Raw genomic sequence first — 16,109 nt, 5'->3', positions numbered from 1 at the left:
CGGTCTCCACCTCGAGCCTTAAGCCGACGCCCAACGGATCGCGACGTCCTACAAGGAGAAAAGTGCACGCGTTCGTCGCCGGATCGACGTACGAAAGGCGCGCGCAACGCCGAAACGTCACGTGTCACGCGATCGCACGCCGCCTACTACGAGCCGCGAATGAATTTCTCCCTTCGACCTTTCGGGTTTCTCAGGTTTACCCCTAAACGGTTTCACGTACTCTTGAACTCTCTCTTCAAAGTGCTTTTCAACTTTCCCTCACGGTACTTGTTCGCTATCGGTCTCGTGGTTATATTTAGCCTTAGATGGAGTTTACCACCCGCTTAGGGCTGCACTCTCAAGCAACCCGACTCTAAGGAGAGATCCTCTCGCCGTCAGTCACGGTCGCTACGGGCCTGGCACCCTCTATGGGCTGTTGCCCCGTTCAAGATGGACTTGGACGCGCGACGTAACGTCGAGATAATGGACCCTCCCGAACACCACATTTCCCGGCGCCCGATGTCGGTCGCGGGATTCGGTGCTGGGCTAATCCCTGTTCGCTCGCAGCTACTAAGGGAATCCTAGTTAGTTTCTTTTCCTCCGCTTAGTAATATGCTTAAATTCAGCGGGTAGTCTCACCTGCTCTGAGGTCGCTAGTTTAATATGCGTGGCGCTCGTAATCATCATAATAATGAAGATTAGGAGCCAATACGAAATATAAAAGTTTAGAATGGAAAAGACGCGCCGTCGAAAAACGGTGTTTTCTCCCTCGTATTCGAGAGACAACGCACCTACGATCCGACGTCGATTAAAAACTAATTTTATCGGATACGACGATCGTATTAATGGTGCGCGCTACGTTTATCACAAAAACGTGCGAACGACCGTTTTAAACACGTCTCATCCCTTTCATATTCGTACGACCCGTACGAGAGAGTTAGGTCACACGTACGGGTCCGCTGTCACGTTTTAGAACGTCGCGATCGAATCGCGCTTATACGCTCAGCACGCTCAGACATTTCTCGTCGATCGCGAAGATCAAAGAAAATCCGAGCAGTCTTGAAATGAGATACGACCCTCAGCCAGGAGTGGTCCGGGTATGAGATCCCAGGACCGCAATGTGCGTTCGAAATGTCGATGTTCATGTGTCCTGCAGTTCACAAGTTGACGCGCAATTAGCTGCGTTCTTCATCGACCCACGAGCCAAGTGATCCACCGTTTAGGGTAATCTTTTTTTAAGTTAGGTTTTAAACGCATATCGAAACGTTTCTATTATAAGACGACGACGACGACGACGACGCGCGCTCACGTCATAGACAGCGCTTGCGCCCCTTTCGCAGCCGCCGTCGACTTTAAAACGCTCTTACGGTTTATTTTCGTCTTCTCCACTACACACAACGAGAGGAGCGGAGACAGACTACTCGAAATGGTGACGTTCGTTGTAAATTTTCGTCGTCTCACCTCGTACGACAACAAAAGAGCATACGCTGATCATAGTTTGGCAATATTTTCGTAAACTAAATCTCACCCTTTTGGAATGAAACAAACGAAGGGTGATAAGATTTTCGTAAACTAATCACATTACCGATCATCGTATATGTTCGTCGATATGAGGATCGAAACGTCGATTAGAAATATAATTGGCAAAATCGTTTTATTTTGCGCTCGATTTGTCCATTTATAACGAAATCCGTCGTAGGCCGACGATTATTACTCGTCGTCCTATATAACAACATCTTCATCGTATATATCTCCGCTTTCGGGCGTACATCTTTTAAAACCATATATTATAGGTACCCGAAAACAGCTACGTTGACGACGTCGAAATTCGATCGGAACTTCCGAACTTCGTAGATGGCTCTTTAACGTTCGACAATGATTTTTACAGACTTGTACGTTTACCTATTATATATATATAGGCATAACAACACACTGTAATGATCCTTCCGCAGGTTCACCTACGGAAACCTTGTTACGACTTTTACTTCCTCTAAATGATCAAGTTTGGTCATCTTTTCCTACACATCGACGACGCCGAAACGCCATCGCGTGTCGATCCGAAGACCTCACTAAATCATTCAATCGGTAGTAGCGACGGGCGGTGTGTACAAAGGGCAGGGACGTAATCAACGCGAGCTTATGACTCGCGCTTACTGGGAATTCCTCGTTCATGGGGAACAATTGCAAGCCCCAATCCCTAGCACGAAGGAGGTTCAGCGGGTTACCCGGGCCGCTCGGCCAGGGAAGACACGCTGATTCCTTCAGTGTAGCGCGCGTGCGGCCCAGAACATCTAAGGGCATCACAGACCTGTTATTGCTCAATCTCGTGCGGCTAGAAGCCGCCTGTCCCTCTAAGAAGAATAGTTTGTACGCCGACAGTAAAAACCGCGCACGAACCGCGAAACCCGAAAGCAACGCGGCCGGCGGGCCTTTAGGATGTCAAAAAGCGCCTAGTTAGCAGGCTAGAGTCTCGTTCGTTATCGGAATTAACCAGACAAATCGCTCCACCAACTAAGAACGGCCATGCACCACCACCCACCGAATCAAGAAAGAGCTCTCAATCTGTCAATCCTTCCGGTGTCCGGGCCTGGTGAGGTTTCCCGTGTTGAGTCAAATTAAGCCGCAGGCTCCACTCCTGGTGGTGCCCTTCCGTCAATTCCTTTAAGTTTCAGCTTTGCAACCATACTTCCCCCGGAACCCAAAAGCTTTGGTTTCCCGGAAGCTGCCCGTCGAGTCATATTAGGGAACGTCGACGGATCGCTAGCTGGCATCGTTTAAGGTTAGAACTAGGGCGGTATCTGATCGCCTTCGAACCTCTAACTTTCGTTCTTGATCAATGAAAGCGTTTTTGGCAAATGCTTTCGCTTCTGTTCGTCTTGCGACGATCCAAGAATTTCACCTCTAACGTCGCAATACGAATGCCCCCATCCGTTCCTATTAATCATTACCTCGGGGTTCCGAAAACCAACAAAATAGAACCGAGGTCCTATTCCATTATTCCATGCATACAGTATTCAGGCGAAATTTTAGCCTGCTTTGAGCACTCTAATTTGTTCAAAGTAAACGTGCCGGCCCACCTCGACACTCAGTAAAGAGCACCGCGGCAGGATTGAGTTGGGCCGTCGTAACCACGACGCGCACAACACGCACGCCGAAACGCACGCGCGACGGCGACGCGACACGACTAAGCCCACCGGCAGGACGTCTCGCGAAAAACACGCCAGTTAACACCGCGAACGATGAACCGGCGGCGCGAGACACAAATTCGACTACGAGCTTTTTAACCGCAACAACTTTAATATACGCTATTGGAGCTGGAATTACCGCGGCTGCTGGCACCAGACTGGCCCTCCAATTGATCCTCGTTAAAGGGTTTAGAGTGTACTCATTCCGATTACGGGGCCTCGGATGAGTCCCGTATCGTTATTTTTCGTCACTACCTCCCCGTGCCGGGAGTGGGTAATTTGCGCGCCTGCTGCCTTCCTTGGATGTGGTAGCCGTTTCTCAGGCTCCCTCTCCGGAATCGAACCCTGATTCCCCGTTACCCGTTACGACCATGGTAGGCGCAGAACCTACCATCGACAGTTGATAAGGCAGACATTTGAAAGATGTGTCGCCGGTGCGAGACCGTGCGATCAGCTTAAAGTTATTCAGAGTCACCAAGTTGTACGATGACGAGCGCGAACCCGAAACCGATTGGTTTTGATCTAATAAAAGCACTCCTTCCATCTCTGGTCGGAGCTCTGTTTGCATGTATTAGCTCTAGAATTACCACAGTTATCCAAGTAATTGTGGGTACGATCTAAGGAACCATAACTGATTTAATGAGCCTTTCGCGGTTTCACCTTAATTCGGTATGTACTGAGACATGCATGGCTTAATCTTTGAGACAAGCATATGACTACTGGCAGGATCAACCAGGGAACTGTTCTTATTATTTTATCGACACGAAGCAGATAAAACAAATACAGACACAGTTTATTTTATAAGTTTGACTTATAAAGAAACGTGTGCGTAAGACGACGATATATAATATATATCGACGACTAATAAAAAGGAGGTGCATGATAGCGCGCCTAGACGACGGAAAAACCGGTCCGAGGCGCCACGCTCTTACATTTTAATATTAGTTGTCTAATAAAACAAAACGATATCATCATCTTAGACACATCTTTTGTTTTTTTTATACACAACCGATCGACTAGGCACCCAATTATCTCGATTATCGACGACGATCGTCGACTACGTCGAAAATTGGATGCCGCAAAATATCGTTCGGCGTTTATAAGACCTCGAAAAACATTCTCTCCGAACCCTTCGCTAGATAGAAATATATAAAGCGACAAGGAAACCTCGTACGAGAAACGTTTCGTGATTTTTTATTTTATTCTCGCTCGGAGAGCAGAGAGCTATCGCAAAATGTGTTGCTGTTTTATGAACGTTCCGATGAAAAACCGATACGTCCATAAAAATAATAATTCCAATCGCATATGAATCGTGGATCATCTTCTTCTAACGAAGCCGAATGTTCCCGCCGAATTCGCGATCTCGCAGTGATACCGTCGTCGTCGTCGTACGCTTCCCGATATATCGAAAAAAACCGACCAGGAAGAACAACGAAACGACGATACAAAATCGCGAGAGCGTTACGAATATATAATAACACGACGAAATACGCTTTTTATTTAGATAAATAAAAAAATACGGTTCGGATCTTATATATTAACATATAATATGTAATACCACCTTCGCTGATCAAAAGCCACTCGGTAAAAGTGTCACAGCGCCGGTCGACCCGACCCGTCGTATCCGTCTCTCGTATCGCCCCACGTAGAAGCGCACACGATTTAAGCGCGGGTCTCTCGCCAGCTATCGGAAATGTATGGGTGTTTTAGAACAGATCGTTTATACGGACGTTGCGCAAATTTTTCGTTTTTACGTCTGCCCGTTCTCGTTATTATCGGAATGTTCCGATGAATAAACTTTAGCTTTAGACAACGTGAACTTCTAAAGCAATAATTTTAACCTCTCGTGTTAATACGTCCTCAGGCCGTTTCTAGACTGCCGATCACGTTCTTTAAAAGTCGGAAAATTCCGATCCATAAAATTATGCTAGTAGAATGTAAAGATCCTTCATAGGATGGATACTGTCACATATCGATACGGCGATCGGAGTAAAACTGTTCTCACGTATTTCAGGACATTTTAGGTTGTTACGTCGGCCCGTTCGTTATTATCGGTATATACCTATGAATAAATGTTTTGCTTGTAGAACGTAAGATTCCAAAAGAATGATTCGCCGAAACGATGGTGCACCCTTACGATCGGATATTTGCCGCTTATTGGCCATTTTCTATAATTCATCCGTTAGATATCGTTTATCGACTACGGATAAGGTTTTCCGATATCAGAATGTTCCTAAGGATGATTCGAAAGTGATTTGAACGAAGAATTTGATAGAATGAATCCTTTATTTATCCATTGAGTACAGGGTACGGAGTGTCTGCGGGGTCAGCTAATATATTATATTTCTCTCTCGACGTAATGGTAACTCGAAGTCCGAACCGCGCTCATGAAGCTCGGTTTCAATCCAATCCATGTTGGTCGGTTCCTCGAGAGGAACGCCGTATCTTCGCGGTCGACCGCCTAATGAATCAGGTGGTAAAAGTCCAAGCCCAGCGCGGCAACGGCAGGCGCGTTCAACGTTTTAACTGCCAATTCTACGGTCATTCATCGGCCAACTGTAAAGCCACTCCGGCCTACGTCAAGTCCCAAAGACAGAAATTCCCCGCCGAAATGCACCAACTGTTGAGAACCATACACCGCAAATTACTCGGGATGCAAGTGCCGACCTACTCCAAAAACAACCAAACCCAAAAGACCAATTCCTCCCCCCACTCATGTACGGGGAACTCAAGATAACAGTCGTCTGGCTGGTCTGGATTCCACTAGAACACGAACCCGATCTCCATTGGCGAAATACTCTTCGGAACATATTCAGATGACCAAGGAGATTTTCAGGCCATTTTCAACGCCATCAACCACACAGCTATTGGAAGAATTACTATCGGCCGGGATAATAGATGAGTTGGAACTTGGGCTTATTGCTCCAAGCGAACCAACTCACTACTCCTCCAATCGACCGACAATAATTGACTTTTTTATCTATCAAAATTCGAATCAAGCCTCTGACCTGCAAGTACTCCAAGATATCGATTCTGACCACAGGCCTATCCTCCTCACCCACCATCAGCGATTTTCCACTGAGTTCCACTGTCCCCAAGCAAGGTCAACCTAGTAAACGAAAAAAAAAGTATCTTCTCTTTGACGATCCTCATTATATTAGGACGATAGTTCCATTCTAAATTCTTGATTAATTACAGTTCCTATTTGTTCATTTCGAGACGTTCCCGTGATTAATACTTATCGTGTAGAAATTAGCCACAATCCACAATTAGCCACAGTTAGGAAAAATAAATTAATTATCATATAGTCATAAACGTAATAAAAATGAATACACATATTTTCGAAGTCACTCCAGAAATACTTTACCTTATTTTTAAATAACAATCTCGGGCCGTACCATTTTTACAAAACTTATTCTATATACTTACTATATAACAGATTATAATGATATAATATAATTCAATACAATAACTACAATATATATATATATATCTGAAAATTCTGTTTTTATAAAATGTCAGCTACTGTTTAACATTTCATTTTTTAAAATGTATATCCAATTGTGGTTCTGAAAAGAACCGATTTTGCAGGTAAGTAGTATATTGAAACACACATAGGTATGTGAATTAATTTACTTAGAACTGGTATATTTGGTGACTGCTTTGGTACCTTCGCTAACGGCGTGCTTAGCCAACTCACCGGGTAACAATAACCTAACGGCGGTTTGGATTTCTCTGCTCGTGATCGTTGATCTCTTATTGTAATGGGCGAGACGCGACGCTTCGGCGGCTATCCTTTCGAATATATCGTTCACGAAAGAATTCATGATCGACATGGCCTTGCTGGAGATACCCGTATCGGGATGAACCTGCTTTAAAACTTTGTATATGTAAATCGCATAGCTTTCCTTCCTCCTGCGCTTCTTTTTCTTGTCGCTCTTAGAGATATTTTTCTGGGCTTTTCCGGCTTTCTTGGCCGCCTTACCGCTTGTCTTCGGTGGCATTTCGAAATAAAAATCCCGACGTCTCACGTACCTCAAAGAGTACTTAACTAAAAAAATGCCTTTAATTCTAGAACTTATAACATTCGAAGGAACACTTCTAAGCCCCGCCCATAGCCCGAGTTAGAGTCTGATTGGTCGCGTATGATATAACGAGTTTGGCTCGCGGACAAAATTCCAGGCCGATCTGTAAGAAATTTCCAGTACCGTTTTTGATTTAAAGGTGAGCAGTATCTAACAACGATCGAGATTAACATGTCCGGACGTGGTAAAGGCGGAAAAGTGAAGGGAAAGGCGAAGTCTCGTTCCAATCGTGCGGGATTACAATTTCCTGTCGGTCGTATTCACCGACTTCTAAGGAAAGGAAATTATGCCGAACGCGTAGGGGCCGGTGCTCCCGTTTACTTAGCTGCCGTAATGGAATATCTGGCGGCCGAAGTTCTCGAGTTGGCGGGTAACGCCGCTAGAGACAACAAGAAAACAAGGATTATCCCTAGGCATTTACAATTGGCCATCAGAAACGACGAGGAATTGAATAAACTGTTATCTGGCGTTACTATTGCCCAGGGCGGCGTCTTGCCTAACATTCAAGCAGTATTATTGCCTAAAAAGACAGACAGCAAAACCAAATAGATAACGCAAACCGTTTAAAGTTTTGCATACGCCCTTTAATATCGGTCCTTTTCAGGGCCAACAAAATCGTATAAAAAAGAAGTTAGAATACGCGTTCTTATTAAAGAATAAATATTAACTAGAAAATTTATAAATAATCTGATCTGTACTGAATATTCCTTTATTACTGTTTTAGAGTATCGATCGATCGGTTCCCTAATTAGTTACGGCTCTATCTAGAAAATAATCATTTAAGTAATAATAAGATAATAAATAAATTATATAAATATTCTTTCTTTTATAAAGTTATATTGTGGTTCTGAAAAGAACCGTTTTTTTTCTATTAAAAAAATACGGTCTTGGACGAACGTATTTTTTAGGGAAGTCGTAGCACGTCCAGGAGTGTCGGGATATTTGTAATTTTCAACTCCGTGTCTTCTTGATCTGACGATGAAATGTGTCGCCTGTTTAATATATCGTCATACGTAGTAGAAATAGTTTTATTTCTTTTTCTTTGGTGATACTGGTTTTTTAGTTTTCGCACCTTCACCAGCGGCAACACGAACAGTTGAGGTCGTCGTCTTAGCACTTTTCGGTTTAGGCGCCTTGGGCTTTTTCGTAGGTCCGGCTTTATTAGATTTTTTCGCTTTGGAAGGCGATTTCGGGGATCTTGCGGCCGTGTTGCTTTTTGCTGCTTTCGAAGATGAACTATTAGCGGCGGCATTGGAAGCGGACGTAGTCGTGGCGGCGGTAGATTTCTTTCCTGTTTTCTTTTCGACGGCTTTTTTGGCAGAAGCTTTTTTCTCGGCCAAAGTTGCAGATTCACCTTTCTTACTTTTAGCTGTGGTTTTCTTAGTTGAGGCGGAGGCGGCGGTCGTCTTTTTTTCCGTTTTCTCTGAGGTTTTTTTGGCAGACGCTTTTTTACCACCGGCTGTCGTAGCTGTCGCGGCACCTCCTACTGGTTTTCGTTTATTTTTCTGTCCGGTTTTGGCAGTGGCCGTTTTTCTTTTCTTCGTACCTGCGGCTGTCGTACCTCCTGCTTTACGTGCCGAAGCCGCTAATTTAAATGATCCGGAAGCTCCTTTGCCCTTCGTTTGTACCAAAACACCCGAAGCGATCCACGTCTTTATATATTTCTTTATAAAGGGCGATAATTTGTCAGCATCCACTTTGTAATTGGCCGCTATGTATTTTTTAATAGCTCTGAAGGAAGTTCCGCCTTTCTCTTTCAATCCTTTAATTGCACTCGTTACCATATCAGCGATCGGAGGATGACTAACTTTCGATTTAGAACTCTTCGCCTTGCTCGAAGTGGATTTTTCTTTCTTCCCTCCTGCAGACGAACCTGCGCTACCGGCTGTAGCTGATGCGGCTCCCGTAGCCGACACCGAAGATGAATTCGACCCGGCCGGTGTGCCTGTTGACGATGCGTTAACAACGGCGGCGGAATTTCCTCCACTCCCTTGATTCGACGAAGGAGAAACCGCTTGTCCGCTAATATCGACGTCCGACATTCTGATATAATTTCTTAATTTTCTTATAAGAACGTTCTAATCACGATTCGTTTGACAAAGTTACGTACGTGCGTATGCTTCTCGTTCGCGTATTTTAACTGTCTGGCGGTCGCTCTCATTTAATGCGTACCCTATATGATATGAGCCGAACGGAGGACTGAACGGTCGAGCGCGAACGACGTTCCATATTCCGGCTTCGTCGAAACGTTCATCGAGCTTGGAACCGTTTACTTATTTCTCATATTAAATACATAAATCCTTTAGAATATCATACGATTTATGTTCGAGGCGTTAAAAGATAAAACGTAGTAGAAGTAGCAAACTTTACCAATAAATTTTACGTTGACTATCGTCTTAGAAGGAAGCACAAAATCAAGCGTTGCTCTCGATTCCGTCGAAACTACCAATTTACATTCGAGTTATAGACTTTCGGTTATAACTATGAAAATATATCTTTTCAAATCTACGTCCCCCGATATATCGTCTTTTGATATAAATGCAATTCCGTACAGATCTAATGCTATTATTGGAGAAACGAGACATATTATTCCTAATTGATGCGGTACAGATTGTTCGTTGTCCAAAACGAATCTATATCGAAACGTACCGTTGTCGAATTAACTGTAAGAAAACAATGACATGAAAATTAACCGATCCTATACTAATATACTTCTTATTTAACGGTTTCTTAACACCATCCGAACTCTGGGTTACAATCGAACGTATCGGGTGAGCAACGATATCGAGACGTCTATAAGAATATCGTGTCAAACCCTTCTGTATCGATACAATGCTCATATATATTATAGTATATTTTGCTTCTTTAGTTGAAATCTGTTTTCATAAATAGTTATCTAAAGTCAATAAATACATGGAACGCGATCTCCATACATACGTGCGTAGAACTACCGTACCTTCTTTGAAATCTTAAGGATTCTCCAAGCTCATCGACGCGAAGTTTATCTCGGAGTATTTTCTCTCTAAAGGAAAACTATATTAAAGCTTCAACGAAGATTCGGTATTCGATTGTTCACCATCATTTACATTCTTGTCATTAACCTAACATTTATTATGAAATCTTATTTTAAACTTTATCTATCTTTTTATATTACGATCGTCTATTATAATGCAGTATATTTGTTACTTTACAAGTAAATCTTAGATGAAAGGAGCAGATATTTAATAAAATTTAACGTCATCTTAGTCCATTTTCGAATAATAAATTTCTTTTTTTATGCTAGTAAATTTGTGGCTCTGAAAAGAACCGTTGTTTTCTTTAGTTGAATAGATACGTTGTTCTGTTTTAATTGGTCAGCATATATAATACTTTATTTAACCGCCAAATCCGTATAGGGTTCGTCCTTGGCGTTTGAGGGCGTATACTACATCCATGGCAGTAACGGTTTTCCTTTTGGCGTGTTCGGTATAAGTGACGGCGTCTCTGATAACGTTTTCCAAAAATACTTTTAATACACCTCTGGTTTCTTCATAAATTAGACCGGATATACGTTTAACTCCACCCCGCCTAGCCAATCTTCTGATGGCGGGTTTCGTAATACCTTGGATATTATCACGAAGCACTTTACGATGCCGCTTAGCGCCTCCTTTTCCCAAACCTTTACCACCTTTACCTCTGCCCGTCATGATTTATTCAATTTAGTATTAAAAGAAAGCAAATTTATAATCGAATTGTGCAGCGTACACCTCGAATACTACGGGTAACTATTTCAATTTCAAATCCTACCATGGGTTTTGTTGAGTTCGAATCGGGTCCCGCCCACAGATGCTAGCCGGACCAATCAGAATATCTTCACACATTATTAAAAAGGGAGATTTCTTTGACACCTTCGATCAGTTTCCAAAAGTTCGTTGGTGCTTGCGCTTGTAATTCTTCCTACACGTTTGAAGTCAGACCCGTTTAGACGATGGCTCGTACCAAGCAAACTGCTCGAAAATCAACCGGAGGTAAGGCTCCCAGAAAACAATTGGCTACTAAAGCAGCCAGGAAAAGCGCTCCCGCTACCGGTGGTGTTAAAAAACCGCATCGTTACAGACCCGGTACGGTCGCTCTAAGAGAAATCCGACGCTATCAGAAGAGTACCGAATTATTGATTAGGAAATTGCCTTTCCAACGATTGGTTCGCGAAATCGCTCAGGATTTCAAGACCGATTTACGTTTCCAAAGTTCGGCAGTGATGGCTTTGCAAGAAGCTAGCGAGGCCTATTTGGTTGGTCTCTTTGAAGACACCAATTTGTGTGCGATCCATGCTAAACGAGTAACTATCATGCCTAAGGACATTCAATTAGCCAGACGCATTAGAGGCGAACGTGCATAAATGCTACGGCTGTCCTATATTAAGGTCGTTTTTTGTATTTATATGAAAAAAAAAGGTTCTTCTCAGAACCACCAACTTCTATTAGAAAAAAGAGACATTGATATTTTTTCCGTTTATATGACGCTTTAGTTATAATATTTGTGAATTGAATTTAGAATATTATGCTCACAAATATATTGTGAATATTGAGGAATCCTTAGTAATAAGGTGTGAACACCTGCTGGATTGACTTGAAGTTTATATCACGATAAGAAAGGGGTATCACATATACTGTTATTATGTTACCGTAAAGGAATGAATATATAAAATAAAATATTTTTTTCTGGATATTTTAACATTTTTATGAACGATTACTATATTTTAATTTATTTGACTTCGTATATATCCTATCTTCTTAACAATAGTTTATTTCTTTTTTTCTTCTTTAAACATTTTGGGGCTCTGAAAAGAGCCGTTTTCCACCCTTCATATTATTATGATCACCTTCAAAATAATATATTTCGTTTACTTAGAACTGGTATATTTAGTGACAGCTTTGGTACCTTCGCTAACGGCATGCTTAGCCAATTCACCGGGTAACAATAACCTAACGGCGGTTTGGATTTCTCTGCTCGTGATGGTCGATCTTTTATTGTAATGGGCGAGGCGCGACGCTTCGGCGGCTATCCTTTCGAATATATCGTTCACGAAAGAATTCATAATCGACATGGCCTTGCTGGAAATACCCGTATCGGGATGAACCTGCTTTAAAACTTTGTATATGTAAATCGCGTAGCTTTCCTTCCTCCTACGCTTCTTTTTCTTATCGCTCTTAGAAATGTTTTTCTGGGCTTTTCCAGCCTTTTTTGCCGCTTTACCGCTTGTCTTCGGTGGCATTTTAAACGAATGAGATTCGCGACCTACCCATACAGCAAAAGATAAAAGACTAAACCGAAATATACCTATAGTCGTTTAATTATTTGATAAATGACGCTACACTTCTAAGCTCCGCCCATTCTTGGCGTTATGTCGTAGAAAGCTCTGATTGGTCGAGTAGGAAACGTACTAGTGTTTTGAGAAGTTGCCGAATAAAAGCTATTCGCTGGACAGTTCACTGCCAGTTGTTCATTCGTTGTCGAAAGGACGTGAGCGTTGTCGCCATTAGTTTTTCGGTTATTTTTAGTTTAAAAAAGTTAGCAATACAATGTCTGGACGTGGTAAGGGTGGAAAAGTGAAGGGAAAGGCGAAATCTCGTTCCAACCGAGCGGGATTACAATTTCCTGTTGGCCGTATTCACCGGCTTTTAAGGAAAGGAAATTATGCCGAACGCGTAGGGGCCGGTGCTCCCGTCTACTTAGCTGCCGTAATGGAATATTTGGCGGCCGAAGTTCTCGAGTTGGCAGGTAACGCCGCTAGAGACAACAAGAAAACAAGGATTATCCCTAGGCATTTACAATTGGCCATCAGAAATGACGAAGAACTGAACAAACTCCTCTCCGGTGTTACTATAGCCCAGGGCGGCGTTCTACCAAACATCCAGGCCGTATTGTTACCGAAAAAAACAGATAGTAAAACCAAATAAGTTACATGAGCCTTAGGGTTTTTGTGTCGTACAAAAACCTTTTAACTATCGGTCCTTTTCAGGACCACCAAAATAATAAAACAAAAAAAGAACTTAAAATTAAAACTCATATTATGACTTGCACTTACTAATTATTTAAAATATTCTAATAAACAGTTTAAGTACTTTAAAGATTGTTTTTTGGGTGTGTAAGATAAATTAAGAGACATTCCAATACCAATAATTATCGTTTTATTAAACAACAATTAAGTCGAAATAATATGAAGGATTTATTTCTAGCGGTTCTCCTTTAGTAAAATCGAACCGTATTATAACATCGCGCCTTGTATATAATCTATGTAATTAACGATGAATTTAAGGGGCGGTCTATTTATTAAGTATAGAGTTTTGGAATCCAAACCCTCAAATAATTAGGGCCAGTTATACTTAAATTATTATTTTAAATAAAATTATGATGATTGTAATGATTGAAAGATTATCCTTAAATCCTAATAGAGCTTCCGTTTTTTAAATATCGATAAATTTGTGGTTCTGAAAAGAACCGTTGTTTAATTTTTCTAAAATTAATTTTGAGGGTCACATTTCACGTTAGTTCGCGAATAAAATGTGACTTAACCTCCAAACCCGTATAATGTACGTCCTTGACGTTTCAAGGCGTATACTACATCCATTGCGGTAACGGTTTTTCTTTTGGCGTGTTCGGTATATGTAACGGCATCTCTGATGACGTTTTCCAAAAACACTTTTAAAACACCTCTGGTCTCTTCGTAAATCAGACCAGATATACGTTTTACGCCGCCTCGTCTAGCCAATCTTCTAATGGCGGGCTTCGTAATACCTTGGATATTATCACGAAGCACTTTACGATGCCGCTTGGCTCCTCCTTTTCCCAAACCTTTACCACCTTTACCTCTGCCGGTCATCTTTTATCGAACCTAATACAAAAAAAATAAATGATCTCGAATAAGTAGCGCGCTCACAACACGAGTGCTACGGACAACTGTTGTCGATTACATTCAATCAGCCCGGTTTTGTAGACTTAGGATTGAGTTCCGCCCACTGGCACAAAACGGACCAATCAGATTAGATAACATGTTATAAAAAGGACTCTCTGATTTTATGACCGAATCAGTCCGAAAGGGGTCGCCGTCGTTTGCGTTTGTTAATTTTTCTCATTACCTCTATTTTAAAAATATGGCTCGTACCAAGCAAACTGCGCGAAAATCAACAGGAGGTAAAGCTCCTAGGAAACAATTGGCTACCAAAGCGGCCAGGAAAAGCGCTCCAGCTACCGGTGGCGTTAAGAAACCACATCGCTACCGACCTGGGACGGTCGCTTTGCGGGAGATTCGTCGTTATCAAAAGAGCACCGAATTATTGATTAGGAAATTACCTTTTCAACGATTGGTTCGCGAAATCGCTCAAGATTTCAAGACCGATTTACGTTTTCAAAGTTCGGCGGTAATGGCTTTACAAGAGGCCAGCGAAGCTTATTTAGTTGGCCTTTTTGAGGATACTAATTTATGTGCGATACATGCAAAGCGAGTAACCATCATGCCCAAGGATATTCAGCTAGCCAGACGTATCAGAGGCGAACGTGCCTAAACTTTATTTTCTATCATTTATAATACTCTACTTATAGTCGTATTTTGCAACAAAAAAAAACGGTTCTTTTCAGAACCACCTAAATTTAATCAAAGAAAAAGAAGATAATTCAATTAATATTCTTTTATCGATATTTATATAAACCACTAAAAGAGTTATGGATTTTTATCTCAGAGTTATATTCGACTACATGTTAGTAATTAATAACAGTCGGTGTACTTATACGCATTGTTTTTAAAAACTAAAGAAAAAATAATGTAATCACTAATAACCAAAGAATAATAATATACTGTTGATAACAAAATTTGTATTTCAATATTGGATACTACAGCTGTATAATATATAAAATTAATTTTTTTAAGATTATTTCTTTTTTTATTTATCTAAATTGTGGCTCTGAAAAGAACCGTTTTCTCCTTTATGATATTCAAGGCTTATGGTTTACTTAGAACTGGTATATTTAGTGACGGCTTTGGTACCTTCACTAACGGCGTGCTTAGCCAATTCACCGGGCAGCAATAATCGCACGGCAGTTTGGATTTCTCTGCTTGTGATAGTAGATCTTTTATTGTAATGAGCGAGACGGGACGCTTCGGCGGCTATCCTTTCGAATATATCGTTCACGAAAGAATTCATGATCGACATGGCCTTGCTGGAGATACCCGTATCGGGATGAACTTGCTTTAAAACTTTGTAAATGTAGATCGCGTAGCTTTCCTTCCTCTTGCGTTTCTTTTTCTTGTCACTTTTGGAGATATTTTTCTGAGCCTTACCGGCCTTTTTGGCCGCCTTACCGCTTGTTTTCGGAGGCATTTCGAAATAAATATTACGATATTAAAGGAACCACGAAAAGTACTAGACTAAAACAAATTTCAGGAATCCTTAGAATTTATAGGCTCCTTAAATACACTCCTAAGCCCCGCCTATTATCTGAGTTAGCCTTTCATTGGTCGCGTACGAGATCATGCGTTCGGCTTACGAACAAAATTCGTTGCTAGTATGTTGACAGTTTTAGTACAGATTTCAACTCTAAGGCGAGCGAGTTCTAGAAGCAATCGATAGTAAAATGTCCGGACGTGGTAAAGGCGGAAAAGTGAAGGGAAAGGCGAAGTCTCGTTCTAACCGAGCGGGATTACAATTCCCTGTCGGTCGTATTCACAGACTTTTAAGGAAAGGGAATTATGCCGAACGCGTAGGGGCCGGTGCTCCCGTCTACTTAGCTGCCGTAATGGAATATCTGGCAGCCGAGGTTCTCGAATTGGCGGGTAACGCCGCTAGAGATAACAAGAAAACCAGGATTATCCCTAGGCATTTGC

The 16,109-nt window shown here is 41.9% G+C and overlaps 4 protein-coding genes and 3 non-coding genes across 7 annotated transcripts in view; all 7 read right to left on the bottom strand.

Moving 5' to 3' along the window:
* LOC143206171 (large subunit ribosomal RNA) overlaps window positions 1-632 on the bottom strand; it is a 4,096-nt gene extending 3,464 nt beyond the window's left edge. The window contains exon 1 of the ribosomal RNA XR_013008169.1: window positions 1-632. This exon is cut by the window's left edge and continues 3,464 nt beyond it. This is a non-coding gene — a ribosomal RNA (large subunit ribosomal RNA).
* Window positions 1-12,540, bottom strand: part of LOC143206169 (histone H2B) — a 32,929-nt gene extending 20,389 nt beyond the window's left edge. The window contains exon 1 of the mRNA XM_076419014.1: window positions 11,332-12,540. Coding sequence (XP_076275129.1) covers window positions 12,132-12,503 — 372 coding nt within the window. The 5' untranslated portion in view covers window positions 12,504-12,540 and the 3' untranslated portion in view covers window positions 11,332-12,131. The remainder of the gene's footprint in view (window positions 1-11,331) is intronic.
* The window catches only part of LOC143206167 (histone H2B), a 32,935-nt gene extending 20,389 nt beyond the window's left edge, over window positions 1-12,546 (bottom strand). The window contains exon 1 of the mRNA XM_076419013.1: window positions 11,332-12,546. The gene's annotated coding sequence lies outside the window, so the exon portion shown is untranslated. The remainder of the gene's footprint in view (window positions 1-11,331) is intronic.
* On the bottom strand, window positions 1,052-1,206 carry LOC143206170 (5.8S ribosomal RNA). The gene has a single exon (XR_013008168.1). It is a non-coding gene; the product is annotated as a 5.8S ribosomal RNA (ribosomal RNA).
* Window positions 1,915-3,903, bottom strand: LOC143206172 (small subunit ribosomal RNA). The gene has a single exon (XR_013008170.1). It is a non-coding gene; the product is annotated as a small subunit ribosomal RNA (ribosomal RNA).
* Window positions 6,797-7,168, bottom strand: LOC143206163 (histone H2B). The gene has a single exon (XM_076419009.1). The coding sequence runs from the start codon at window positions 7,166-7,168 to the stop codon at window positions 6,797-6,799; it is 372 nt and encodes a 123-aa protein (XP_076275124.1).
* Window positions 12,547-15,234: 2,688 nt separating the features above from the next.
* Window positions 15,235-15,606, bottom strand: LOC143206165 (histone H2B). Its single transcript, XM_076419011.1, has one exon. It carries the CDS (start codon window positions 15,604-15,606, stop codon window positions 15,235-15,237), a length of 372 nt encoding a protein of 123 aa, XP_076275126.1.
* Between the last annotated feature and the right edge of the window lie 503 nt (window positions 15,607-16,109).

Source organism: Rhynchophorus ferrugineus, unplaced genomic scaffold (assembly GCF_030347505.1).
Source record: "Rhynchophorus ferrugineus isolate W39M unplaced genomic scaffold, kcgeb_rfMv2 rfM569, whole genome shotgun sequence".
NCBI lineage: Eukaryota > Metazoa > Arthropoda > Insecta > Coleoptera > Curculionidae > Rhynchophorus > Rhynchophorus ferrugineus.
This window is presented reverse-complemented; position numbering and strand designations above follow the sequence as displayed.

What these genes read in the sequence shown, in the direction of transcription:
- LOC143206165 (XM_076419011.1), bottom strand. Translation starts at nt 15,606, where the DNA reads ATGCCTCCGAAAACAAGCGGTAAGGCGGCCAAAAAGGCCGGTAAGGCT.
- LOC143206163 (XM_076419009.1), bottom strand. Translation starts at nt 7,168, where the DNA reads ATGCCACCGAAGACAAGCGGTAAGGCGGCCAAGAAAGCCGGAAAAGCC.